Consider the following 27,846-nt stretch of genomic DNA (forward strand, 5'->3'; position numbering starts at 1 on the left):
GCCCTAATCGTAAATTAACCAATCAGCACTGCAGGAAACGCCGGATCAGCGTTTGATTGGAGATGATGGATGGCAACTTTGTTCTGTCGCGTGCAGCACAGCCAGCCAAAGGCAGACTTGTTCTAAAAGTTGTGGTTTCAAGACGCGTAGAGAAGCAGTGACGAGCACAGGCGTTTCATAGGGTGATGGTGACATTATCGAGGTATTACGTCATATATGATTTGTTGTTTTGTCGCTGTTTTCTGCGGGTAGTGGTAGCGGTGGGAAAGTTCCACAGTTTAGAAAATTTTAGCCAATCACAGAAAGTAAACCTCACCAATGGCAACACTGGAGGGCCCGACCCCGGAAGCAAACACCTTTATGTAATAAGAAAGAGTGAGGTGAGGGAAAATAGAATTTACCTTAATGTTACTGTATTACAGGTGCCACGTAAAGACTAGTGTGTGTTTTACTAGGCTGATTCGCTTTACTGCCTCTGCGGTTTATTTTTGTTTTTTTGTTTGCAGTTGCTCTGTTCTTTGTCATAACTGCAAGTAACTGACAAGTAAGTTAACTGTGGTTAAAGTGGGACACTGGTGTGCTCATGCTTATTAAAGAGCACATGGAATGCAATGCACACCAACCACCAAATGAGGGCAGTCGATGCAAGGCAGATGAAGCTATGGAAATCCGCTGCTTCTACAGGTCTGCTTTGCACCCCCCTCACTATCTCCTTTTGTCAAGGCAAACGCTTATGCTGACATTAAGATTAAACTCAAGGCTTTGATATATGTGTGCATCACTGTGTATGTGTGAAACCTGTAGTATGTTTGTGTTTGTCAAATTTCATAAATGATAGCACATTGAAGCCAAAATCTGAGTGAAGCTTGGAGTTCAGAGGAAATGTCACCTCTATATTTAGCCCGTTATAATGAGGCAGCCTTATTAATTCTATGAAAAGAAAAATACAGAGCTTCTTTTTCTGTTATGTAACTGCGGTTATTTTGCATGGAAAAAACTGCAGTCACTATTTACCTGTCTGATTGTGTGCCTGTCAGTCTGACTGTCTCTGATTTCATGTCGGTGAGAGATCCAAATTTTCCATTTCAGTTTTTCTCCCCTCTGTGCTCTCCATGTGTCCTCCTCTTGCTCACTCTGACAGCTTGCATGTCTGTTCATCTCTGATTGTTCCATCTACTGCTTAGTCTCTGTCTTTGAGTTCTGGCTTTCACCCTGGTCGGGATGGAAATAAAAAATTAGATGTGTCCTCAATATGGTACTCGCTAGGGGGTTAGAGGAGGTGTTGGATTGAAGGGATTGTGCAGATGAAAAAAGGGGAAGGTGTGACTAAGGGGAGGGGGAAGAGAAGAGATATTACAGCTACAGTGAAAGATATGAGAGGAGATAAAAATTCAAAGGTGGAAAAGAAAGGGCAGGGGAAGAGATATCGGGAGCTAGTAAAGCTCCAGGAAATAATGACAACCAAAAGATGGCTTTTTTCCGTTGTCATCTGGGAGAAAAGATTGTAGGTAATTTGATAACATGATTTTGTGGGGACGGCATATTTTTGTTAATAAATATATGGATCTAATTCCTATAAGATAAAATCTTTAGCACAATGCCCATATGATAACGACTGATTCTCAGACTACTTAAACCTCACAATGAGACTTTGTTTTCAACTCTGGAAACTTTCTTTTCCCCAATAAGAATAATGGCAGGCATTTAGTGGCTAGTGAAATTGAATCCCTTCTTCACATTTACTGCTTCACTGCTATAATTGATTTAAATTGAGCTGCAGGGCCCACAAAGATTTGCATTCACACTAATAAAGTGCACTCAGATTTTTTTCAGAAACACCTGGAGCCATGTTTTTGATCTCTTGACCCTCTTTAGGTATGGAGCCAGTACTTGGTAAACACTGGTGGAGACAGACTCAGTAGGCACAATGGCGGAGATGTAAAAAGCTAGATGGGATAATGTTGATGGCTGTGCTGATAGCGTGGTGGGGGTGGATTCTAGCTTGCTGACCTCATCCTTTCTCTCTCACCCCTGGGAGAAAGTGAGCTCATAAAGAAAGAGGCATTTACGGTCTTTTAACAGACTTAGATGGTCCTTAACCGCTGTTGCACACAATCCAATTTTCCTGCCTGTGCAGTGGATGATGTGACGTTTGTGAGAGGATGAAACACATTCAGAGAGGTCAGTAAGGATTGAAAAGAGAAGATGAAACACAAACATCCTTAAGTTTTTCCTCAGAGTGGATGGGACTTGATGCCTTTTGGCATCTTGTTTGTGTGGTAGGGCTTTCTTTTGTTTGGTCCCTACAACCCTGATCATGTTGTCAACTGCGTGGGAAGCAGATGACATTTTCAGTACTATTAGTGCGTTTGAAGTTCCCAGTTGTTAAAGGCAAAATCATTTAACTTACCTAGACTGACGCTGAAACATTAAAATTGTCCAATGATGTCATGCGAATAAATAATGCACAAGTTTGGATGACATTCGTGCGAGGTGTTTTTTTGTTTTTTCTTTATTTCAGCTCCTAGATTCAGTTTTTGATTTGTGCTCCTCGTGCACCGCTTTAAGAGGATGCAGCTATTGTTGAAGCATGTGCGATGTGCAGATATTTCAATGAATGAACGGTCGGCTGACTGCGAAAGGGAGTAGGATGATATTCCACAGGGAATGAAGCACCTCCCCTTTAATCGCTCGGTTGAGTTTCTCTCGGAGCTGTAGTCGGTCTCGTCACTCGCGCATTTTCCGCCAGTCGTTGGAGGAACTCTGCTGGATTTCAGGGCTCTTGTGTTAGAAAGGATACTGTTTGTTTTGGTTTTTTTCTTGTGCTTTTGTGGAATAAAAAGTGGAAGTAGAAGGTTTTGACACTTGTCGGTGTCGTTTTGTTGTCATCGAGATGGAAAAACGCGGAATTAAGCATCCAAAGTGGCTGAAGGACTGAATTGGCTGGGTGAGTGAATGTGCTTTCGGAGCGCAGCGCTCGCTCTGGCGTTTAAATTCAGTGTTTTGGTCATTGCTTTTGAGGGGAAGTTTAGGGAAATCCGCGTATCTTCGGCTTTCTGAAATAAGACTGGGTCAAAACTGAACTTATTAATTTGTTTTCCTCAAATTCCAAAAAGTGAAATCGTTAGAATTTAAAACAACTTATATTTATTTAACTCCTCGTCTATTTCTAATATTCTCTTCCACACTTTGCTTTTACTTTTGTATCACCGCGTTAGAGTCGCCTTTTATTGCTGGGGTGTGAAATGTAATTGCAGCCTTGGGCAAAGTCCAGATGCCAGACGTTATTGCTCCCTGCGTAAAACAAAAGGAGTGCGTAAAGCCCAGCTGTCGGTGTAGTTTAATGTCACACGAATGCATGTAAAAGCACCGAAATCGTGGCTCTGTGATCAGGGGGAGATAATCCTACACAAATATTGTTAGTGAAGCAGGACCTGTGGATTATTATCGTCGCGGGGTTTTTTTTTTATAATTGAAAGATTTAATTTTTAATCATTGACCTGTCACATTTAGAAAAGCACAAAATCTCACAAAGCAAATCCAGCACATAGCTCACAAAGCCTTACAAGAAAAAAAGGTAAAGCAATAACCCTTTATCTGTCCATGTCTATCTCCTCCAGCCTCCTGCTCTCCCTTCACCACACACTGGCATATTTGGAGTGGAAATGGCCAAGTGGTTAAAAGACTATCTGAGCTTTGGCAAGAAGGTGCCTCCACAGCCTCCAACACCAGACTACACAGAGAGCGAGATCCTCAAAGCCTATCGGCTCCAGAGAGACCTCGATTTTGAAGATCCCTATGAGGACTCAGAAAATAGATCCAGGGGAGAGTCTGGAACTTCTGAACCTGCAACACCTGTCTATGGGTCTCCCATGAAGTCATCCAGTGTGGACGTGAAGTCTCCTAAACACAGACTGATCAAAGTGGACTCACAGGAACTGGGACGCACCAAGATCCTACTTAGCACCATCTCTTTAGAGGATCAGCAAGAGCCCGTGAGTTTCTCTTTGTACCTATATAAGGAAAAATGTAGGCGATGACAAGCTTTTTATGTGGCCTATCTCTTGAGAACTAGAGGGATGACCGGAAGGCTAGCGAAGGAAAGAAACTCTCCCACTTCTCTCATCCCATTTTCATCATTGTGACAGTTTTATTGATCAGACTCCATAAGCAAGTGACTTTAATTTGTGTCTGAAATATGTGTTGTTTACATAAATCATGATATGTCCTATGCAACACATAATCTTACTACCTTAGATTGAAGAAAGAATTATTGATGGCTTGAGCGGACCATTGAATCAGAGAGGGTCACAGTCCCCTGAGTTTATGTCCTATAAATAATAGATGTGGTTTGGTTTTGCAAGCTGAGAGAGACCTCCACATGAGCAGATGTTAGGAACCATATACTGTATGGTGTATGGTGATATGTCAAGGGCCAAAGGGAGCTGAAATTTATTCTTTGGCGCTGTTTGGGTCATCAGGACTGTATTGCTCTCTTGGCTGCGTGCGCTGCATATTGTGCTGTAGAAAAGCTACTGAGAATTACAAAAAAAAGGCAGATGTTAACAGAACGACTGAAGAAAAAAATAAAAATCTTACAGCAGTATGGTGTACACATCAACTCGGCAACATATGTTGAATAAGTTATGGAATATTTCCGGCTTTTCATCACTGCAGTTAAATCTATGACTCCACTCATGGAAAATGCTACAAGTGCAAATGTCCTGAAGTGGCTTGAAGTAGCAGTCTTAACTGAAGTCAATAGCTCCCCTCTCTGCCCCACTCTTCTTCTGTTCTCATTAATTTCCCATGGTCTGTGGGAACATCCGCATTCTAATTAACATTGCAGATTCCTGTGCATTGATAGATAACCTGTTACAGAATCAACATGGGATTAGGATGTAATTTTACCAGGGCGTGGATGTGTTTATCTTGAAATTGGCCAGCAAGTCTCGCTACAGTGATTTCCTTTGTCAGAGAGTGACAGACAAAGAACATTGTGCGTGCGCATGGGTTTGTAGATGCATGTGCGACCATATGCTTTCCTATGTAGCTGTCACTGTGCCAGATTACAACTGTTTTCCTCCTGTGCTTGTAAGAAAGAACAAATGCCACCAACTGGACATTTCCCTCTTTAATCTCCTCTTCTCTACCTTCAGCCAAAAACTGGGTCGTGCTAAGATAGGATGATTTCTCACTGTGTTGTTTATTCATTTAATGTGACAAGAAAGATGCAGTATGTTTCCTTCAAGGGATTCAAGAGTTAACTGCCTTGATTAGCTGCTAAATATAGTATACACGGTAATGCCGTACATGTGTATTTGTTTGTGAGCAAACACCTATTTAGCATGCCATTGAGTGGGGATCTTTCTGTGCAGCACTCCTTACTTTTTTGGCATTAACATGGAGACTGTGATTCCCAATTATCCAAAAAACTCTTGTTTTCTAGGATTGGCTCGTTTGATGTGCAACTCCAGAAATGATGGATAAAAGTCCAACTAATTATAGCCTGTCGCTGGACTTCTAGCTCCTTTTGAAAATGTGACTCATTATACTGAGTCAGCATTTTCTTTCCAGAGGGTCAAGTTAAAGTTGTGTAAATCTTCTCTTTCATGAGGAAGTTTGTTTTGTCCTTTAGGTGGTGCCGTCCGCTCCGTTGGCTGGAGACACAGATTATTCGGACCCATTTGATGCTCGACTGAACCACCGACCAGACCCAGATCTTCGACCTGTTCCCTGTGAAAACAACGGCTATATGGAGCCCTATGAGGCCCAAAGGGTCATAACAGGTCAGGGGGCCCTTAACACCCTAATCTAACCAGTCCCAGTTTTGCCACAGGTTTTAATTTTTTTTCTCATCCTTGGCCTTTTTCATCTAAATGTCACCCTCTTTCCTGCAGCTTCAGAATACAACAGCTGGATGTGTTACTGATTTTAGCAGATGGCATTACGTCACCTTAATGGTATCTTCTCTTCATTAGCTCCTTGTACATTTTAGGTTCAGGTTACTTTATTTGTACCCAGAGGTAGATTTGGTCTGCAGTAGTACGTCATCCATCTTCACATGCACATTTTGAGTACAAGTACAGACATAATACAAAATACTAAGAAATAAATAATAATACCAAATTTGCACAACGTCATGTAGGACAGCCTGTAGGATGACTCGTTCATGTGAGTGATGGCTGCTTGAATAAAGCTTTGTTGTTTTGCACTTTGGTGCCAGAAACCTCGTCCAGAACGCAGAAACCTGCTATGAAAAATACAAATATAACTGAACCAGTGAACCACTGTAACTGTCTGTTGTACAGGGATGCTGGGTTCATCTGTGGCTTACTAAACATCCTGATTAGAAAGATTTTATGATAATTTTTAAAGTATTTCTTGGTCTGTTTCCAAGCTACACAGCCAAACCATTACCTCCATCGAGCTGCTTCTCAGCCCTCGGGTCATTCATAGTCAAGACTGTGCCCTCCAGCTTGGAGGCGCCCAAAGTATAAAGCTTGTGGAATAAGTGCCGTTTTACTTCCTGAAGCACATTTTTATAGACTTGTGAAGTTTTTATTCTTGCATGATTGTTTCTATAACATAATGTTGCTTTAACTTCCCATTTTTTAAATTTTCTCTCATTTTTGTTACTCTTTCTCGTTCACATTGCTGCACTTTGCAAACACTGGTTTTAAAGTTGCTATAAAAGTAAAATTGTCATTCTTAATATACGCAGCTCTTACATGTAAATGCAAGTAACAAAATCACCGATATGTAATTTGTCAGCTCTCCCTTTACTGAACAAAACCAGAAGACCAATATAACAATCCTTTTCTCTGTAGTTCAGTATAAATATCGTATAATATGTTATTTAATTGCTACATTTATTCACCACCTTGAGCCTTGTAACAGACCATCCCAGAGTATTTTAGCAGCCAGCTGTGTCAGTTCTCAGCCTCACGAAAAGTCCCTTTAAAGAGTCTAGCCACGATACAGTCTTGAACCCCTCCCCACCTCTGTGATTATTTTCTCCCACATCGTCTAGCTCACATCTATCGTTTTCCATTTGTCTCTCCTGCTATAACATCTCTGTCTGCCCCTTTAGCCCCTCTCTCTCCCTCATCTGTCCTAGTCATTTAGTGTGAAAGCCTGCCCCCTCCTCTCTCTCCATTTCTCTATCTCACTTCATCTCAAGGGCTCTCCCCGGCCCTGAGGGGAGTCATTGGCTGTCACTCTAATCTGTCCGTTACCGAATTTTGTGCCCTGTCCTTTCTCCGCCGTCACTTGTGCTGCCCTTTTAGTCGTCACGTGAAATTCATAATATCATGGATAAGTGCATGGTGCATCCCTTCCTTCGCCTAAACCAAGAAATGCTGGAGAATTTGTTTTGTGGTTCAGCTGGATGGAGCTATTGGAGAGATAAGATGTGCAGTGGTGATGGCGCAGCATTTGGGAGGCCATTGTAAAATTTCTTTCACTGACATTGCATTGAGTCTGTCACTCCTGGGCTGTCTGTCTGCCTGCTTTTGTCTGTCCCTCTGTCTGTCTAAATCTGCTGTTTCCCGCTAAAGAACAGCAAAGCAGCAAAATCAGGTGCGCAATCAGAATTTTAATGATCTCACACAAAGACTGTCCTGAAAACGGTACTTTTTAGTAGTAAAGATCTTTAATGCTTACTCTTCTTAAGCAGCTTCGTCGTGATTCTTAAATTGTGCTCGTGGGGATAAAAGATTGGTCTCCCAACACGTCTGCATGCCTAAACACTCAGCAGACTTCCTGTCGTCATTCCCTTCTATCTCCAGTGTCTGTCACTCTGTCAAATTGCTGTTTTCTTACTCCCGCCACCCCACCCCCTGCTTGTGTTTTTCTCCATCGTGTTTTCTGTGAATTTATCATTTTATTTCCTTCATGTCGGTTTTTATCTCCCGACCTTCATCTTTTCCATCTCCAGGCTGCCACGGCACCACGGGTTCCCAGCGCAGGTAGAGCAGCATACAGCCCCGCTGTGCTTCTGTCTCAATGACTTAACATCAAACACTGACAGACCCCAATCCTCCCTCCGCCCTTCCTTGCCTTTCTCTCGCGTCCTCCTCTTGTTTCCTCATTGCTTCCCTTTCCCCTTCCTTTTCCTACGGCTCCACCACATCCTCTCCTCCTCTTTCCCTCGCTTCTCTGCCTTGCTCCTTCTCTTTTACGATTTGCCCTCCACCCTCATCTCCATTACCTCTGGGTCTTTCCCGAGGGGCCCACCACTTGGTCACCATGGTGATTACAAGACCGCCCAATAACTGTATCTTGCTGTGTGAAGGTTAAAGTTTTTCTCTGCCTTTCGAAAGCAAACCTTTCCATCTACTCTTCCTTACAAAACAACCAGATGTGTGCACAGAAATGTCTGCTCTTCTATTTTTTCCTCTCATTTTCACTACTAACACTACTTTGTTTTTTTAAAGCGGGCACATTTCTGAGGTCTACATATAAAAAGCCATTGCTGATTGGTATTGCTGCAGCATAGAGGCTCTCACTGATGCATTTGGAAATCAAATTTTCACCTCTTGGTTGCATCAATAACCTTAAAGCCTTTTATCTCATGGCCACGTTTGACTCCACATAACAGTTGCAGGTGCCAAGTAGCATTTGTTGGTTGAAAACCCGCAGAGAAGGTAATGAAAATGTTAACAGGGAATTGCGGATGCTGTGTTGAGCTGTGCAAGATTGCTACTGGGATTCAGGTTGGACAAGAGGAGGGGTGGTGGGCTGTCTACTGTGTTGCTGCTCAGCATCTACCCCAAGGCATCATTAAGCCCCCCCATATGAGATTCTGAGCTCACAGCAAGCTGTGCAAACATAATTTGTCTCTTTCCCCTAATTCTAGTCGAGGCAGAGCTCAACAGGCTTCGTTTAAATTTTTTAGCTCAGAATAATATTAGCATAGGGGAACGTCATCTGTGTCAGATAATATTTTGTAATGTTATCTGTTTTCTTTCAGACTGGTTAAACGCGATGCAACAGACATATTTTTGCATGTATATGTTCGTGGCGATGTATGAACTTGTGTTCTTTTGGATCTGACGTGACAGAGCTGCAGCGTAACCCAGGAGGAGGACAGGCGCGTGGAGGGCTGCAGCTCTATGACACCCCCTATGAAGACATCCGAGGCCAGTGTCTGGGTTTGGTGTATGGAGAAGCTCAAGAAGAGGGCAAGGAGAGCAGCAGACTGCCGCAAGATGACGAGAGACCGGCTGATGAATATGACCAACCCTGGGAATGGAAAAAGGACAACATCTCTAAAGCTTTTGCAGGTAGTTAGAAAACTAACTGTAGTGCTTTTTTAAACCTTTGTCAATATTTTCCAGATTATAGGTTATTTAATGCATTTCCCACAAAATGTAAGCAATGGAGACTCTGAACTGCGCTTTGTTTTATAGTTATACTGCCTAATTAGGTAGTAATTTATGAAGAAGCGGTGAATCACACCATTTCCCTTCAGTCAGTGTTAAGAGAAACAGATGAAAGTTTTCCTTTTTCACATGTCACACAAAACAGGACATGATTCACTTCAGAGGCGCTGCTCACTGCTGATAATGTCCTGTTTAATTTAAATGAGGCTGTTGCCTGGATAGAGCATGCAGGACGCATGATGCCCACTCACTCACTATTATTTTACTGGACAATTACACGTGTTATTCTCACACGGGGGCATTTGAACATTTGCATTCTCATCGGCACTCCATCAGGTAATATATATATAGAAAGGTTTGGGGTTGCAGTGAATGTGTGAAACTGCTTTAGTCAATGCAGTCTCACATAATAACAGGTTATTTGCAAAGAAAAGTGCCCACATATTGGCAGTTCTCTATTCTGTTAAAAGTACCTCGGAGTAAACCTGTGAATGCCTATCAGACGAGAGTTCTTGAAACCAGATGGTGTGATGTTAGTCTGATCCATGAGGCATGTTTAGTTTTTCAAATTTAGTTTTAGCTTTTTAAAAAAAAAAAAGAATCTGTAGAATATGTCAAGATGGTTAAAATCAGGATTCAAATGTTCTGTTTTTAAAGGTCAGAGCACTCCTAGGAGCACACAGACAACCCCTACTGCTGATACTACATGGCGAAATAATCGTCTAACTCTCTTGACCTTTAATATAGTTATTACACCCCCTCAACCCCACCCAGTCATTACATCTCCAACCCTTTTTCCCTGGAAATAGCGAGGGCTCTGACTTTCACTCTCATTTCAAATGACGAAAAGCCTCTCTTTTAATGTTTAAATGCTTTCTGGTGAATATTGATTTCTTGCTGTCACACATGTGGCTGACCGTGGACTTAATCTATGAAGTGATCATTAAAACCAATAATGGTTTCTTCTGTGTCCGTATGGGGGGAAAAGGAATAGTTGTCAAGAAGAGACGGATAAAGATCAACATTGTCATATTAGCTACAGTATGTCTTCAAAAATTTACATAGCGTGTCATTTTTCCCATTTGCTAAAGCTGTGTAGTTCATGTCTCACATCTCGTTATGTTCCATATAAGGAGTCAAGTTGGAGGGAAAGAATGAACTGGGAATGAAAGAGACTGAGGGGTAAAGCGAAACACAGTAGGACTGATAGATGATTTAGGAGTGGATCAGTGCAAGGCATTGCCAGGCCAAGCCAGTCTAATTGAGCTGCATCTCCAAGTCACCAAGGTCAAGGTGATGGGATAATAAATCAACTTGCCTTGTCCTCACTCCCCTCCAATACCACTCTCCTCCCTTCTCTTTCCCTGGTGTGTATGCCCACCACCCCATCCCCCTCTTCTCAGTTAATTACATGCCTACATGTGCGTGACTGATCTAGTGCTAATAGGAGAGTCATGGTCAGTACACCATTGTCAGACACATACACACTTTCAGAATCCTATCCATGCACACTGTGTTCATGCCCAAATCGCGCTACGCAGAGGAGCAATGAAAAGACACGGTAACCTATTTGAGAGTGATTTCAAAGAGGTGCATGGCAGTTCATTTAAAATCTAATATCACTTTTCACCTACTTAGCATTTATTCCTGCTTTATCTGTCATTTACTTCCTCTTCAGCTTTTCTTCCTGTTGCCACATACACCGTGCACTCCTGCAGAGGAGCGCTTACAGCACCATTAGAGAACGCAGTGGAGGAAAACGCTTGTGCAGCTCGAGTCGTCTGACCCCTTGTTTTTTCCATTTGGAGTCAGCACTCTGAGCTGGCGTGCTGTCTGTCTGAGCACAGCAAAGCACTGAAGTGTAAACACACAAACAGTATTTTCCATTCTCACTTTAATCCATATTCCCAGGCCCTCTCAGCGTTGCTAGGCATGGCCCACTTGCAAGGATGGGGAGAGATGGGGAGGTCAGAGAAATAGAGGGATGTAAAGAAGGGGAAAAAATGACACGAGAACTAGGTAAGAGAGTAAGAAAGATCCAAAGAGAGATGAAAACGGAGAGAATGCTAGCTGGAGCGTAATAGGAAGGGACATCCAAGGTTATGGTATGTTTGGTGGCACCTCACTGGATGTTTTTTGGAGTCCCAGTGCCTCTGCGGGGAGGGGCGGTGAGGGGTATTAATGGTCGGGAGCTATGGCGAGGTGTGGAGGAAGGAGAGTCAGGGCCATTGTAGCGGGGTGCAATCAGTCATCCACTAACGCAGGCTCACACATACACAGCAGCCGTGACAGGGCTGTCCCCTCAGCCCTTCGTCCCTGCGGATGTGACATACTCACTCAGATAACCTGCTGAAGGGGGCAGCGGGGAGGGGGATGCTATCTGCCAGCATCCCTACATCATCACCCACTCATATGCACAAATATACACACACACATAAAATAGAGTTTCTACTAGGTTTCCCAGCTCTGATTATCACCATGCACCTAATTCAAGGGTGTTGCGTGCTGTTGGCACAGATGAGTGTGTGGCTGTGGGGGAGTTGGGAGGATTGCTGTTGCATATTGTGTGTGGATCTGTCTGCACTGCATTCATGCGAAAGCTTCTCTGATTGTGATTTTCACAGCTTATCCGTGGTTACATGTAATCACATGGATGAATATTGAACGCTGTAGCTGTATTTCATATATTATCAAAAATAAGCTTGCCTCCAAAGCATTGTACTTATTTTCCGTTGGTTGCCAGGTCCATATCAGCCAGTGCTGTGAGGTTGAGCCTGTCAGTGCCCGAGGAGTCGGACATGACAGGCCTCTCTCAGCCCAGTGGGTTTTAATTGCAACGTTAGAAAGCTGTCACTAGTTACTACCATCCAGCTCAAATTACAGCAGTCATTAATTCCTGGAAGTTAATAGACGGTCCACCAGTGAGAGATTGGCCCTGCAGCCATTCAGCATTATTAGTGAGCTAATGAAAGGCACAGTCTTATTAGTTCTCCGATGGCCACACTTAATGAACAGATGAGTGGGCGTATAAGGTATTTCATGTTTTTGTATTTTATAGTCCACGACAATAGCTTTGAGCCATGTGATGCCAGTGATGGCTGTGTGAAGTCTGAAAGAGTGGGCACATGATGAGAGAGGCACAAATCAGCTGGAAATCTGGAAAAGGGAAGCTGAATGAATAACATTGCCACCCCTAGTGATTACTATTATGGTGCCATTGAGCAAAGCACTTATCCTCCACTTGTTCCTGTGCAGCTGCTCATTAGGCACCACCAAAGGACTGCACCTCCCCATACACAGAAGCTGCTCATTATGAATATTTTGCATCCTAAAAGCAAGGTGGTGGTGAATTCAGGGCTTATTTGGGTCTAGCTTCAGAATAAGTCTTGCAGCACAAAAATACATTAAAGTGAAATAGTTATGAATCTATAGTGCATTTTTCTTTTTAAATACAGTGCATTAAATATACATAAATTAGCTTATTTCAGGCTAAAAAGAAGGTGAAATTTCCACTTCTGTTGCAGTAGGGATTTTGCAGCCTGTGCAAGTATAGCACTGGTAAATGTACCATAGTTTAAAAACCCTGCATTGTGGCAAGGTATTACTCACCGGAGCAGCAGATTCATACTGGTGACTTTTATGTTTGACTTTTGATGGCTCTTCTTCCATTTCCATTGTGCAATTAGCATTTTTGGGTTTTTTTAGTCAAATGTTTTGATAACTAGGTGATTGCTGTGAATTTTGGTTTATACTTTCGCATTTCCCAAACTGTTTTGATGATTCGTTAACTTTTCATACATCATCAGGTCAGAATTTTGATATGCTTTGGTTTGTGTTTTATGTGCAGCGATGGATTACTCTAGCAGTATTATTTCTGTAAGCATGTTATCATGGTGCTGCTAGGATTTAGCTCTTAGTACTGATGCATTTAAAAAGTAGGTTGTGCTAGCGGAGAATTGCTTGATGAATGTAAAAACAAAGAATTACCAGATTTTTTTTCTTTTTTACCAGATTTTTGTTTCTGAGAAAAATGAGATCCACATATGAGGACATTCGTTTTAAATTTTGATAGAACATTGGCAGCATAATGTCCTCGTAAGTGGACATCAGGCCCTTATAGAGCAAAATTTAGTATTTTGGTCTAGACAACCCCAAATGTGATGCCCACATATTTGGACACCAGGGCCCTATTTCAGGAAGCCGGTTTAGAAAACTCAGAGTGAAAAACGATACTCAGGGTTGAGTAACCCCGAACTGTCCAACTCGGAATATTCGGTTTCAGAAAGGCTGATAACAATTAGTTCAATCAACGTGGAGTTGCTTTAACCCCAAGTTAAGCGCGCGCACGAGGATACATAAAGCCCTGATTAGTGGAGCACAGATTAAGCGAGTCACCATGGAGACGGAGGGAAAGAAGGCGCGGTCAATGTATTTTACAGCGCTTGAGGCCGAAATTCTGATGGCAGTATAGGGCTTTGGAGCGTGATGTCACGGGGGTGGGCGATAACATGCAAATTTTGCGGGACAAAAGTAACACAGCCTCAGCTACAAAAGAAAGGGAGCATGCATGGCAAAACATTGCCGACAGAGTCAATGCGTGAGTGTTAATTTAAACATTGATCTAGGGATTTCCACCCATTTAACACGTTATTTTATTATATTTTATTTTATTTTTTATTTCATACATTTTATTTTGTGATGTGATTTGAGCGCAGGTGCAACCCAACAGGCCCCAAACGTTCCTGGCAGCAAGTAAAAATGAAATATAAAAATATAGTCCAAACAGGTAAGGTGTAATTGTATTATGAGCCATAGTGCTTGGTCTGTTTGTCCGATGTAAATCAATTGCAGTTAGAGGCTACATTAATTTTCTTTCTGTAAGCACTTATTGAAATTATCTGAGCACATTACAAGTACATATTTGCTTACTCTATATTCTCAAATGTGACCCGTTATAGCCAACAGAAAAAAAGCGGAGGCCTGAAAAACAGGTGGGGGTCCTCCACCACCACCACTCACAGAGGCTGAGCAGTTGGCTTCCACATTTGTGATAATGTTGGCAGCATCACATATGATCTTCACAGTGCAGAGAACACAAATTAGCATCCATTACTATAATGAAATAATTTGTTAGTTTGAAATGCTACAGGGAACTATGTACCTGTACATTAATGCTGTGGAAAGACTTCCTGTTCACATAGTCTCCTTCATTTACTGAAGGAGCAATGATTGGAATGCGAGTGCCATCTGTACAGCCAATCACGCCTGGGAACCGTGAGAATAAATGTAACATTTAAGTAGTAGTTCAAATATCACCACATCATGAATTAAGTTTTGTTCATCCTGATACCTGCAATTTTGTGGCATCCCTCTTTGATAAATCTTGTGGGTCTGTGACCGGGGAACACCACAAACGAGTGCAGGAGACGTTTCAGTGCTACTGTAACATTCCTGACTGCCCGACAGACGGTAGCCTTGGAAACGTGCTCAGTGTCACCAATATTGTACAGAAAGCTCCCGTTTGCAAAGAAACGGAGTGCGGTACAAAGAATATGTAATGGACTGAGCGCATGTCCGCGATGTGTCACATGCGCAATATATGGCCTGAGGATGTTATTCAAATAACTTATTGATTGTGCTGAGAAACGGTAACGTTCGCACAGGAAATCATCAGGTAATGATAAAATGTCCATACGCGCTCTGATCACTCTCTCCCGGCGGAGAGCTCTGCGGAGTATTTGGGCTTCAAGATCTACTGGCTCTTCAAGGAAGGGACACGCCATGTCCGACACTTCCTACTGTCAGGTTTCCGACAAAGAGGCGGGGACAGTCAGGGTTAGTTGTAGTAAACCTGCTAGGGGGCAGGTTAGCTTCACGGAGTGTGTCGTCATAGTGACTCACTCAGGCTTCAGCTGAACTCGCTTTGTGAAACCGAAAAACCAGAGTTTTCGTTAACTCAGGGTATACTTAGTCAGACTTTGCACTAAACCGGCTTCCTGAAATAGGGCCCAGGTCCTAGGAGGTTAAAGATAAAGACAACAGTGTGCGTGATTCTAGCTGAATATTTAATTATTCTTCTTGGCAGAAATGGAAGAGTTCATTTAAATTGGCTGGTTTCCTGGTACGGACCATGCTTTGAAAAATAATCCACAATTTTTTAATAGGGTTCAGGTTGGGGCTTTGGGAAGGTCTGTCTGGATTGTTTATGTTAGCCTACTTTATTCATTAAAAAATGTTTGTTTGGTATCATTTTACTATTGGAACACACAGTTATGTCCAAGCCCCAGAATATGATGGTACCACCACCATGCATGATTGTTGTTATAGTGCTTTTAGGTTTGAAAGCTTCTACTTTACTACTGCAAACATTTTGTTATTGTAGACAAATAGCTCTGTTTTTTTTTTTTTCTCATTTAATCATAAAACTTTCCTCCAGAAGGCTTTTGGCTTGAATATGTGAGTAGCTGCAAATTTAAGTTAAGCTAGGGGGTGTCCGTCTTAGGGCAGGGCCTTTTTCTTGGTCAGTACTTTCTCAGTCCATGGTGATGTGCAACAGACGTCAGTGTGGACAGTGACCGCCGGTGTTCCAACACTTTCCAGTTCATCAGGGTTGAACCTTGGTGGTTTCTGGTGTGTTGCTAAACATCCTAACCGATCCTAGAAATCTCATCTTAAAATTTTCCTTCTTAGATCTTCACTGAGTTCCTTGAACTTTGCCATTGTTCTGAGCATTGGCCAATCCAATGAGCCCTCACAAGCATATCCTGCTTAAGAGAAACTACCAGTTGTAGTCAATGATGATGTTATTAATGATGTTAATAAGCCATGGCCTTGTCAAGGTAAACATTGTAGAACGAGTATAACTTGTTAACAGATTTAAGTGATTGTGTTTGTGTATATTTGAGCCTGTATGTATACTTTTGAACATGTGTGGATTAGGAAAAGAATTAGCTCAAACCTGTGCATCCAGTCCTCGTTTTTCAAATGTAAATGTGTATGAAAACTTTTGATCACAGCTGTATGACCTTTTATCTGCAGGCAATTGCTTTGCAGGTTGTCCAAGAAAATATACAGATGAATAGTTCAAATCCTTCTCTTAACTAAATGGCACCGTAAGCCAGATGCTGAAGGGAGGTTTAAAGTGTTCATGATTACCAAAGTAGATGCTTTTTTGTGCAAAGCTTGCAAAGACACCATGACAAATGGGGTGTGCGTATAGGCTTTATCTTGATGCATGTACTCTGACAAGGCAAGGTTCCCAGGGCTACCCTGAACATGCGCGTGTGTGTCTGCATGTTTGTTTGTGTGTGTGTCTATACAGTAACCTGTGTGTGTGTTTGTGTGTGTGTGTGTGTGAGGGGAAAAAAGGAAACAGCAAATGAGATTTCCATTTCTGGATTGATGCTGCTCTCTGTATCTCTAAGCAGGCCCTGGGGGCATCTGACCAGTCTCTTCATCAATTTACTCACACAATAGACTCTGCCCGCCTTCCGTCTTTCCCTTTTCCCTCCTTCAGCCTAAACCTTGACTGGCATTAATGAAAAGACATTTCATTTGTGTCTCTTCTTCACTGGCCTGTACGAGAGATAACAGAAGTAGAGTAGGGCAAGAAAAGAGATGATCAAGGTAGCCTGAAAAGAAAGACAATGTCCCAGTTAAAGGGGGAAACGGGTGAAGGAGTAGTGATGAAGAAGGAGGAATGTTCAGCATGGAGAAAAAAAAGACGGAGAGCACTATAAATCCGGAGGGACATGGATATAATGTAGGTCTGTAAAATGAAGAAAGAAACGATGGGTAAGGAGTTGTTATAGAAAGGGAACTTGTTTGAATATACATTTTTCTGGTATAAGGTGATAATTATAAATCTTACTGGCGTCTTTGTGTCCAGCAGAAGGTCTTTGTGTGTAGAGACACGCTGTGATGCCAGAGGTATTTGGAAAAACAGCTGTCTTCATTACTGGACCTAATGATGCTGTTATATTGTCTTTGTCTGCTCTCCCTTAATTATGAGGACACAGAAAACAGCTGGTGCACTTGAAAAGTTACTTATCCATCACATGAGGAGATGTGTCCTCTGTGCAACACGCAGAGTCAAACCTACTCTCATTTCCCTCCCCCTCAGATCATTTCTGGTAATTGTCAGCAGGTATTTTCGGCAACAGGAGATCTTGGCAGGCCACAAATGGCTGTTACCTGCTTCATTATCTGGGTTAAAAATGGATAAAAAAAACACTCTTTTTTTTGCATAGACATTATTTACTTTACAAATGAAAAAGATTGCCTTTGTTTATTGATGTGGGCGCGCATTTGTCTGTAAACCATTATTCTCATTGTTTTGTATCGATGAACTTTCTGTGGATGACAGACCCACAGGTTCCATTAGGAGTGAATGGAAAACAGATGTTCCCTGGTAGTAAATCAGTGACATGCTGTGAGTGTGTGAATTTGAATAAGTGTGTGTGTGTCTGTGTGTGTGTGCTTGCTTGGGATTCAGTCTTTTGTTATTAAATGGAGGAGCTCTGTGGTTTGTGCTGTAATGCTTCTGCTCAGTCTTTTCCAGAAGAGAAATGCATTTGGATCGCAAAGATAACCTGTTTTTTTCTTTTGTTTCTTTAAACTAAAAAAAAACTAAAAAAAAGATGTCCATCAAAGCTCTTGTATTACAGCCCTTCAATAAATTAAGTGAGTCTCATATCGTGTCCTCATGAAGTGTTTGATGCTCTACCACAAAATACCACCTTTGATATACGGGTGCAGCCCTCCCTGTTACAGATGGGCTGTTGTAGTCTTTGTAGCATGTGTGCAAAGGTCACAGCACAAGTTACACAGTCACAAAATCTGTCTTCTGTCTGACAGTTTCAGTTACTTTCTGAGCAGTTATTATTTAATACGTGAATGTAACCTGATATTTAAGGAGCAGTAAGGGTTCCCAGACTGTTGTTGCTGCTGATTCAGTCGCTTTATTTTTCCCCCAGTACTTTTCACGCCTTACATAAATAATGCCCCCCCCCCAATATTAGTAAGTCAGTGTTAACTTTTTGCAGATTTCCCAGCATCTTACTTGTCTGGTGTTTGTATTTGTCTGACTACGAATATTTCGCCAGTTTTTGAAGGTTTCGTACTCTCAGGCTTGTTCTTGGTGATAATCAAGGCTAGTGCAGTAACATGAGGTGTCTAAATAGAAGTTGTGCGATCAATAAAGAAATTAAGTAAAACACCTTGAAACCAGTGTGTTGTTAAAAATATTCAGTCGGATTCAGTTAAAGATGAGTCGTTTTTCTATTAAAGCAAAAATCTACAAATGATGTGAGACGGGATAAACAGCTGAACCACTTCAGTCTTTCAAGAATTATTAAATTTTTAAGTCAGTTTTTTGATGAGCGAGCGCAATTAAGATTCAAGAATACCAGACAAACAATAGGAGTAAAAATGAGGAAGCTTGATGGACTTTTCTCCTCCTGTAACACGCCACTAGCTGAGGTTATCTCTAACTCAGATGGCTGAGCACATTTTTGATCTCTAATAAATTGTCTCAGCTGTCTCCAATTTCTCTTTCTCTCTTCTTGTTACCCTTCACTTGCTTTTGTGTGCTTCTGATGTTAAACCTTCCTCTCGTTCCACACATCCCTCTCAGTTTTACTTGAGAATTAGAGGTGTGAAATGTGATGTGGAGGTGAGCTGACAGGCAGCAGAGTGTTGCAGTGGCAGCGTTTTCGGGGTTTCAGGTTAAATGTGTGCATGTGTGCGTGTGGACCTGTGTTTGCGTGCGTGTCTCCCATTGAGGGGTGCCAGGCCACACTTTAATCCTGGCTTGAGCGGAGGTGCGGCCCGCTCCAGATGGGGCCATTGTACTGCGCCATGCATCAATAATTCACCGAGAGCCAGAGAAAGTGGCGGAGTGTGTCTGCCTGTTCAATAATTAACCAGGGAGGGAGAGAGGCATGTATGTACAGCCCGGGTCTCTTTCCAAACGCCCATTCAAATGGCCTTTGATGTCGTGGGCCTAGGGGGTCTTTGGATTTGTCGGCTCATTAAGATGTCACCCCTCTTTCCCTTTTATTTGTTTTGTAATCCGTTTTTGCGGTGAGCAGGAGCTGAATGCACAGTGTGAAGCTGGAAAGATGCATAATGTACGTGTGTCTCCTTGTGTGTCTGTGTGTGTAAGGCTGCGGTAATGACTGTTACATTAGATGGTCGCCTGCCATGGTATATAATGAGCTATTTTCAGATCTGCCTCGGAGTGCACCTTCAGTAGCTTTTTCGCTGTAGGTACGACGGTAAATGGAGCATGTTTCGTCCCCACGCGTCACAGTTTCTCTGTCACGCTGCGCTGTGGGTTGTCTTGCATATGAAATCCTTGTTTTCATTACATCTAATGCTAAGGGACAGTTTCTTAAGATGAACTTATAGAGATAAATAACCCACGCCTGACATCTCCTGCTCTCTCTGTTTCATTTTCTTTGCTTTCTTTAGTCTTCTCTTCCACAATAAATTACTTTAAATATTGGCTGTGAAACACTACGCTATGTTTGTTCACGTGTGTGGAGAAAGAGGAGAGAGAAGGTACAGTATATCACTTCTCCCCTTCTGCCTAGGTTTAGTTAACTGCGCTGAATGGCACTACATATCTCTCATTTGACACGTCTTCTCTCCTACTCTCAGCTTCCTCTTTCTTTTCTTTCTTTTTTTCTTTGTCACGTCGACTTCTCACTTCTCTTCACTCTAAAATCTTGCACCCAAGTTCACTTTCACTCCTTAATCATCACCGTTTTCCTCACTTGTCTGTTTTTTCATGCTTAACTTTGCTTAAACCCATCTGTTGTTTTCTCACTCCTTTTTCTCTTGCCTCCTCCCTGCTCCCGCCTTTTATTAGAAATGAGGGAGTTGGCGGAGTTGCCTTGGCCTGCCCCTGTGGGTCAGCTGGAGGAGGAGCACCCCACCAAAGAACAAGGTGACCTCTCACCCTGAACACCAACAGCCCCCTTCCCCTACTTTCCTTCTTCAACCCAAGCACTGAAACATGCAGTCGCCCTGACCTATATGACCCAAGCTGTTGTCCTGCATCTGCTCTGCCTCCACTCTGAGCCACCAGCGGCCTGCATCTGCAGCACCTGCGTCTGTCCCTGCCTGTTGTAACTGTTGGATGTGGTGTTGGGGGATGTAAGCACTCCCTTCTTACCGCATTCCCCTCGTGCATCAACCATGCATGAAAAGCTCCCCATAAACGAGGATGTCGGCTGTGTTCATGTCAGGGTACTTAGTAGTGCTGTGGTGCACTTAATGTTTAATTACAAGTTCACTAGGTTCAATTTCACAAAATTCAGGCAGAAAAGGGGTAAATAACACTTCAGTCTCTGTAATTTGCTCCAAAGTAGTATTGGTACAGTCAACATCGAGTAATCTGCATTGTCTACTGCAAACAAAGACATGTGCGAGAAGGAAGCAGAGAAGACGCTAAATTCCTGCATTCCGCTGCCCCCCTAATCTTACAAACCCACCGATCGTGGTAATTGTGATAATACTGCTGATAGTTTTGTCACTGTTGGACCCCGACGTGCTGTCCTGTAGTGTGACCCACCCATGAGGCCTATGCCGCATGCGCAGCTTTGCAGTAGCCCGATGTCTAATGTTTACCCTAGTCTGGCTGAGAGGCTTAATCCCTTTTGATAATATTGCTGTGTAAATAACATGACTCACTCTTTCTGTCCCCGCCTGCCAACAGTGCAGTTTGATAATACAGAGTGGGATCGCTCCTCATCGCCAACAGAGCGGTTGCGTCCCCTGGGGCCCAGATCCAGTCCGCTGGCGGGAGGGGGAATGAAGTTTCGAATGCCCCACGAAGGCCTCACAATGGTGGGGGAGAGAGTGGACCCTACTCTGCCTCTGGAAAAGCAGGTGTATGTATGCTGTCTTTTTTGAAACCCATAGAAAGTCAGCATCATCAGTTTCTGTTTATCAGTATGGGCCATACTAGTCAGGTTTTAATCAGATTAAGAGGCCTGCATGCTCTGATGTTCAGTTACTTCTGACAGGAAATGACTGAGTGCCCTAGATGCTGTCACTTCATTTACATTCACTGTAACACAGGATAAAGACATTTCTACAGGCATCAAACTGTACGGGCAATGCAGTGAATGATTCAGTGTTCAAACACAGATCACTCCAAGTACATTGAAGAGTTGGATGTTCAGATGTAGAATCAAACCAGGTGCTTCATAACGCAGATTCATGTGTTGTAAATTAACAAGAAAAGTCTACAAACATATATGCTTTGCTGCTATGCGCATACCTAAGGCATCCCTATAAAAGTGGTTTTGAAATTGGGGGATTGTAGGTCCCACGAAAAAAATAAAATAAAAAAAGCCAAAGCTTGTCTGATTGCACTGCTTTGATCTATTAAGGGCTTGGGCACATTAAAGTGAAACGATTATGTGTTTCGGCTAAGCAGCACTCATCAGACCTTACAGGACTGAGTAAGGTTAGAACGAGAGCTAATTAAGTCAGAACATTAAAAACACACATTTACTTTAGTCTTAATTTCAGACATCATTGGTGTAATTTATGTGCTGTTTCTGCGCACATTAAGGGTCGTTTTACTAATGAAATCCAAGCACACACACCCCTTAAGCACAGATACACATTCAAACACACATGCAACACTCTGGGTTGCTCTCACAAGCCTGAACCTTTGTACACATTCACATGAGGATGGTGTTGATTATTACGCTCCATTACTCCCTGATGATCTCTTAGAGGCTGTTTTGAGCTTTGTGGTTTCCTCCGCGAGAAAACAGCATCTCTGTCAGTCTGTAACATACAGCACCCCTTGCTCAGACATCTCCTAATAAAAGCTCATCGTTATAGAAATGGATATTGCAATATCCTTTTTTTTTGTAGCCCCCCCCCCCCCCCCCCCCCCCCTTTAATGACACTCCAAAGATTCTTTGCACTATCAGTCTGTCCAACGCTTATGTTCACACTGAAGGTTTTCAGCAGTGAGTGATGCACTGCAATAAAATTCTGTCTGGACATTCATGCTAGCCAAGAGAAAGAACTGATGGGTTTGGCATTTGCAGTTTTAAGTGCTCAGCTGTTGGATGAATTGCAGCGAACTTTGCTTCAGATATCTGTGTCCCACTGAGGATGCATTTAATTTGTGTGATCCCACAACCTGCTAGCAGGCATCCTGGCTTGTTGACATTTTAGAGCTAGGAAAGTAAAATGTGTGGTGCTCTGAGTTTGTCATCATTACATTCTTTGTAATAATAAAAAAAAAATGAAGAAAGAAGGAAAAACTTTACTCTCGGGTCCACATTGTACCAAAGACTGCTGCTGCACGTACCGGGGTCAATCTTACAATATATTTTTATAACACATGTCAACATCTGTTCCCAAAGGTGTAAAACTGACCCTTTTTTTGTTTATTGGTTTTGGCTTTTTTCCCCTCATGCCTTGTCATGTCTTTATGCGTTTGCTCAGATGGTACCACGGCTCGCTGTCACGTTCGGAAGCGGAGTCGCTGCTTACACTGTGTAAAGAGTGTAGCTACTTGGTGAGGAACAGTCAGGCCAACCGCTCGGACTACTCCCTCTCTCTTCGGTAAGAAACACACGCATGCATGCACACGCAACAACAGGCAGCATAACACCTGAGCACCCTTTCAGATGAACAGCTATACAGTTTAATTGCATCTTTCTCTTTTTTTCTTGCCAAGTGTGGTAGGAGGAGTGTGTGGAAAGTATGTGTGTGTCACCACCTGAGCTACTGATATTATATTGCAGTCTCCCACACCGCTCCATCTGTCTCTCCCCCTTCTCTCCCCCTCCCTTCCCTTTACCATCACCTCCACTTAAGATCACTGCCACACTGATTCTCCTCCCGATACTCATTTGCAGGGCACAATACTGCTTATCTGGTCAAATCTCTCCCTTGTAATTACTAGCATGATCCATTGTCCTGGCCTCACCACCATTCTCCCATCAGCGGTCTGTCCTCACACCAACCTTGGGTTCTCTCTGTGGCCTTCCTTCACGGCCCCAGCGGGCCTTCTAAGTGGTAATCAGCCAGGTAGAGCACACTTCAGTGCACACATCATCCTCCACATAATCACTAATGAATATGAATTACCTTCTGTGGGACACACAAGAAGGAAATTAGGCAGAGAGAGGAGAGAGGGAAGAGGAGCGTGAGGGGAGAGGGAGGCACAGTGTGTCACCGTGTTGTGCTGACATATAAACAAGCTCATGCATTACTCATTTACATGAGAAGATGGATGTGACACACACACGCACATTTTTCTCCAGCAACAAGGTCAGTACTGGTAATGGTTCAACAGCTGGAAAATGTGCAGGAGAAGTCATATATCCAGAAACTCTTTGAACCATAAAGAAGCTGGCCTTCACTGAAGTCAACCTTCAGGGTCCAGCTAAAGCAATATGATCCTGAGATCTACTGACATACATCACTAAAAGACACCAAAAAGACAAGCAACCTGATGAATACAAAAAAAAGCTTTGTTAAGAAGAACTGACTTTAAAGCTTAAAAAAAAAAAGATAAAGTGCTTTCAGATGCCACCTTATTCCCAAAAGGGTTACCACAATGGATGAATCTGCATGTTTGATTTTACAGAGATTTATAACTTGTTGTTGTGACCCCCAGAGTCTGGTTTTTTTTTCTCCTAATACTAATTTGAACCCTTAAAATCTGTAAAAGCCCAACTCAGGTATGTGTATCTTCATAATCCTTTGGGTTTTACCATCTAGTGCAGTGGTTTAACTAAACTGGCTGATCTTGTGCCAGTACCATAGCTAGAAAAGGTAGACTAAGCTACTGAAATAAGACTAAACTATTGAAATAAGGGAGAAAACTGTCCTTCTATGAAGATGTATCAGTTTAATCTTTATCAAGGTGTTTTGGCTGATTGGTAGGCTTTTTTTTTTTTTTAATTTAATACCAACAATAGAACCTTCAGAAAGATTCTTTGTGTAATAACAAGCAGTACTACCTACATTTGATCAAAAAATGCATTATCTGTATGTTTTGGGGTGGGTTTATTTTCGGCCATTGCTCTTATCTGTCCTTGGAAAATGTGAACCCCACCTACGCTATTCTAAGATTACACAGAAATGTGAACAATAGAAGCAGTGACTGATTAAGGATGTTTTAATGGAGACAGGAGGAAGCCGTGTCAAAGTGAGTCAGCACTGAAGTAGGCAGGCCTGCTAGGTTTAAACCAACATGTAATATGCACAAGAACTGGTAGGTTGTAATCTACCATTTAGTACAAAGAATCCCCAAACATACAGGACTGGATGGAAACACGCTGTCAACTCTGAGCTCTGACATGATGAAGCGTCTGGCTCTGGTGCTCAGGAAGCCAGTGGGACGTTACATACTGCCGGTTGTTTGGCTGTTTATAGTTGCAGTGAGTGCTTTTGGTTTCACTGCTCTTCAAAATTTAATTTGGTTTACTTGAACAATGATAATTATGGTGACCGGTTTCAGCCCTTGTCTTTCCCTCCGCTTCTATAATTAGACATACATCATGGCTGGCTGGCTGGCTCTTAAAGGGGAAGTCCTGTCGCGCTGCACCGATTTTAAAGGGGAGGTGTGGTCCTGTGAGCGGAGCCACTTTCACAGTCTGGAGCATTCATCTTTCTCGCTCTCCCTCTGACTTTGTGTTTCTCTACCATGTGTTAAAACACCGCTTATCCATCCATCATAATGTCACTTCCTTCCTAATTTGTGACATGGTGTTAAATGTTGGTTAAAATTGTGTCCTCAAAGCGAAAGAAAAAAAGGCGTGAGCATAAATCTGGCCTGTCACTTTCACCGTCATTACGTGACAAAATGTGTGGAAGCCTGAATGGTGTTTTATGTGCCCTACATTTAATGTCATCCCTCTTCTTTTTTTTGCTCTTTCTCCTTTTTATGTCCGTCCTCAATCTACGGTTCTGCTTTCACTCTCACAGGAGCTGTCAAGGTTTCATGCACATGAAGTTCACCCAGTGTAAAGATGGCAAGTACGTGCTGGGACAGAACAGCCCGCCCTTTGACACCATCCCAGAGCTCATCCACTTTTACACCACACACAAACTCCCGATCAGAGGCGCTGAGCACCTGTCCTTGCTATTCCCAGTGCTGGTGCAGACACTCTGACCGCCCTGGAGCGCCCTTTCAGTGATCAGACACTTCAAACATGAATGTTTGACTGGATCTACCCAGTGGAGTGAAAGCGTTCTCCTCTATTTTGACTGGAAGACTTTTGATGATTCAACACATGAGGAGCTTATCTTACCTACCACTGCTGTGTACCCGTGCCAAGCTGAAACATCTTGGGGACTGATTCACGTGAAATGCAGTACCTGAACTTGAGGCACCTTTTCTCTCTCATCCAAACGAGGCTGACTTAAGGACAAAAAAAACGTTCATTTCATTGCATTTCTTTCCAGTGGATGTTTGCAGAGCTCCGAAGAGGAGAAAGTGTGTATTCTGAATGTACCGAAGACCAGCAGGAGACTGAGATTAAATTATTGCTGTTCCACATTAACACCTCATCGACACTGGTAAAATATTGCTGTTGTTAGGTGAAAACCTTGCAGCCATTGTGCTGATTTTTCATATTTCTGCTAGAATCAGTCAGTTGAGTTTTACTGTATCAGATTAGATTCCTTCTTCATCCTCAGGCTTGGGAAACCCTTTTGTAAACATTGAAAAATCCATGTTGCAAGTATGCTATTTTCAAGTGTAAAAGGTTTTTACCAGCAGCAGTTATATTCCAAAAGCTTTTCTACATAAAGTCTTGCTTATTTCCATCCAGTCAGTTCCGTACAGTTTTCTATTGATTTGCTTGACAGAGTTACGTTGTTGATTTTCCTTCATAAGCGAAGAGAAGCTGTGTTGTATTTGCCTTGAGCTCACTGACCTTTTATCTCTTGTTTCTTGCATTTGAAAGACAATACTGGGTTTATAAAAGCTGGTCTCGTCTTTGACTAACTTAAAGATAAGATAAGCCCAGAAACTGAGGAGAAGGTTCATATGAAGAAAGAGATGCGAATCAAATATTGAAAGCCAAAACAAATTGGGATTATTAAGAACACTGGCTATATTAAATCACATTTGATTGAATATTGCACAATTTTTGTCTGGCATAGTCATTACATGCTGTTAGTAGAAGATTCAGTTCAATTCAATTCAATTTTATTTATACAGCGCCAAATCACAACAACAGTCGCCTCAAGGTGCTTTATATTGTAAGGTAGACCCTACATTAATACATACAGAGAAAAACCCAACAATCATATGACCCCCTATGAGCAAGCACTTTGGCAACAGTGGGAAGCAAAAACTCCCTTTTAACAGGAAGAACCAGGCTCAGGGAGGGGCGGGGCTATCTGCCACGACCGGTTGGGGTGAGAGAAGGAAGACAGGATAAAAGACAAGATGTGGAAGAGAGACAGAGATTAATTATGATTCAATGCAGAGAGGTCTATTAACACATAGTGAGTGAGAAAGGTGACTGAAGAAGAAATACTCAATGCATCATGGGAATCCCCCGGCAGCCTACACCTATTGCAGGATAACTAAGGGAGGATTGAGGGTCACCTGGTCCAGCCCTAACTATATGCTTTAGCAAAAAGGAAAGTTTTAAGTCCAATCTTAAAAGTAGAGATGGTGTCTGTCTCCCGAATCCAAACTGGAAGCTGGTTCCAGAGGCCCTCTTGAAGATGAATTAGATGTTTGCAAAATGGGATGGAGTCTCATTGCTGCTGTCTGGTAACAGCACTGACTGTGTGGTTTAAAACTCCTGTTAGGAAAGGGATGGTTTCTACCAGACACATTCGAAAGGAAAATTAATTTCAATCATTGTTTCTTAAGGCTATAAAAATGAAAATTTAAAAAAGGCGCGAAGATGTTAGGTTGCACTCTATAACCTCTGCATTACCCTGTAAACAAATCAGTGTTTTTAAAGGGTTGTCTTGTACATTTTTAATCACAATTAGTGGTTCCTGACTTGGGGAGGAAATGTAGAAGATTTGGAAACAATAAAAATCTCATTTCTGCTTTGCAACATTTTTTTAATTTTTTACTCATTTTGATTTTCTTATTATGAAATAATTTTCTTTGTTTGTTTGCAATTTACCTCCTTTGGAAAAGCTACTGGGGAATGGGAAATAGCAGAATAACTGCTTACAGCTTAGATGTGCATCCTGTGAGTAGTTCTAACACGTTGATGTTAGTCATGTGTAATAAAGGTTAGGAACCACTAATGTAGGCGGGAAAAACCTTCCAAAATATTCTGATTAAGAGCATTGCTGATGAAATTGTATACAATAGGCTCCTTTGCAGCAGGAGAAAAGAGGCACAAAGGACTTGGCAAGATTGCGTGCTTCACATACTCAAACACACACGCACACACATTTGCTTTCCTTCATCCATTAACAGCAGGGTTGGGAGGGA

The 27,846-nt window shown here is 42.3% G+C and overlaps 1 protein-coding gene across 6 annotated transcripts; it reads left to right on the forward strand.

Moving 5' to 3' along the window:
• The first annotated feature begins 62 nt into the window (after positions 1–62).
• shdb (Src homology 2 domain containing transforming protein D, b) lies at positions 63–27,457 on the forward strand. Of its 6 annotated transcripts, XM_026158847.2 has the most exons (9): positions 232–380; positions 507–684; positions 3,621–3,995; positions 5,639–5,789; positions 9,066–9,287; positions 20,260–20,337; positions 21,109–21,283; positions 22,866–22,985; positions 25,359–27,457. In XM_026158847.2, exons 3-9 carry the CDS (start codon positions 3,666–3,668, stop codon positions 25,543–25,545), a joined length of 1,263 nt encoding a protein of 420 aa, XP_026014632.1. In that variant the 5' UTR covers positions 232–380; positions 507–684; positions 3,621–3,665; the 3' UTR covers positions 25,546–27,457. The 6 variants fall into 6 exon arrangements, with proteins under 6 accessions (XP_026014631.1, XP_026014630.1, XP_026014632.1 ...); XM_026158846.2 differs by lacking the exons at positions 232–380; positions 507–684 and adding an exon at positions 63–202; XM_026158845.2 differs by lacking the exon at positions 507–684 and having other exon boundaries at positions 227–380.
• The last annotated feature ends 389 nt before the right edge of the window (positions 27,458–27,846 follow it).

The sequence above is a fragment of the Astatotilapia calliptera genome, chromosome 23, assembly GCF_964374335.1.
Source record: "Astatotilapia calliptera chromosome 23, fAstCal68.1, whole genome shotgun sequence".
NCBI lineage: Eukaryota > Metazoa > Chordata > Actinopteri > Cichliformes > Cichlidae > Astatotilapia > Astatotilapia calliptera.

Coding starts and splice junctions, on each gene's coding strand:
- shdb (XM_026158846.2), top strand. CDS start 3,666: ATGGCCAAGTGGTTAAAAGACTATCTGAGCTTTGGCAAGAAGGTGCCT. Junction 20,338..21,108: donor GCACCCCACCAAAGAACAAG/GTGACCTCTCAC, acceptor GCCTGCCAACAG/TGCAGTTTGATAATACAGAG. Junction 22,986..25,358: donor GACTACTCCCTCTCTCTTCG/GTAAGAAACACA, acceptor TCACTCTCACAG/GAGCTGTCAAGGTTTCATGC.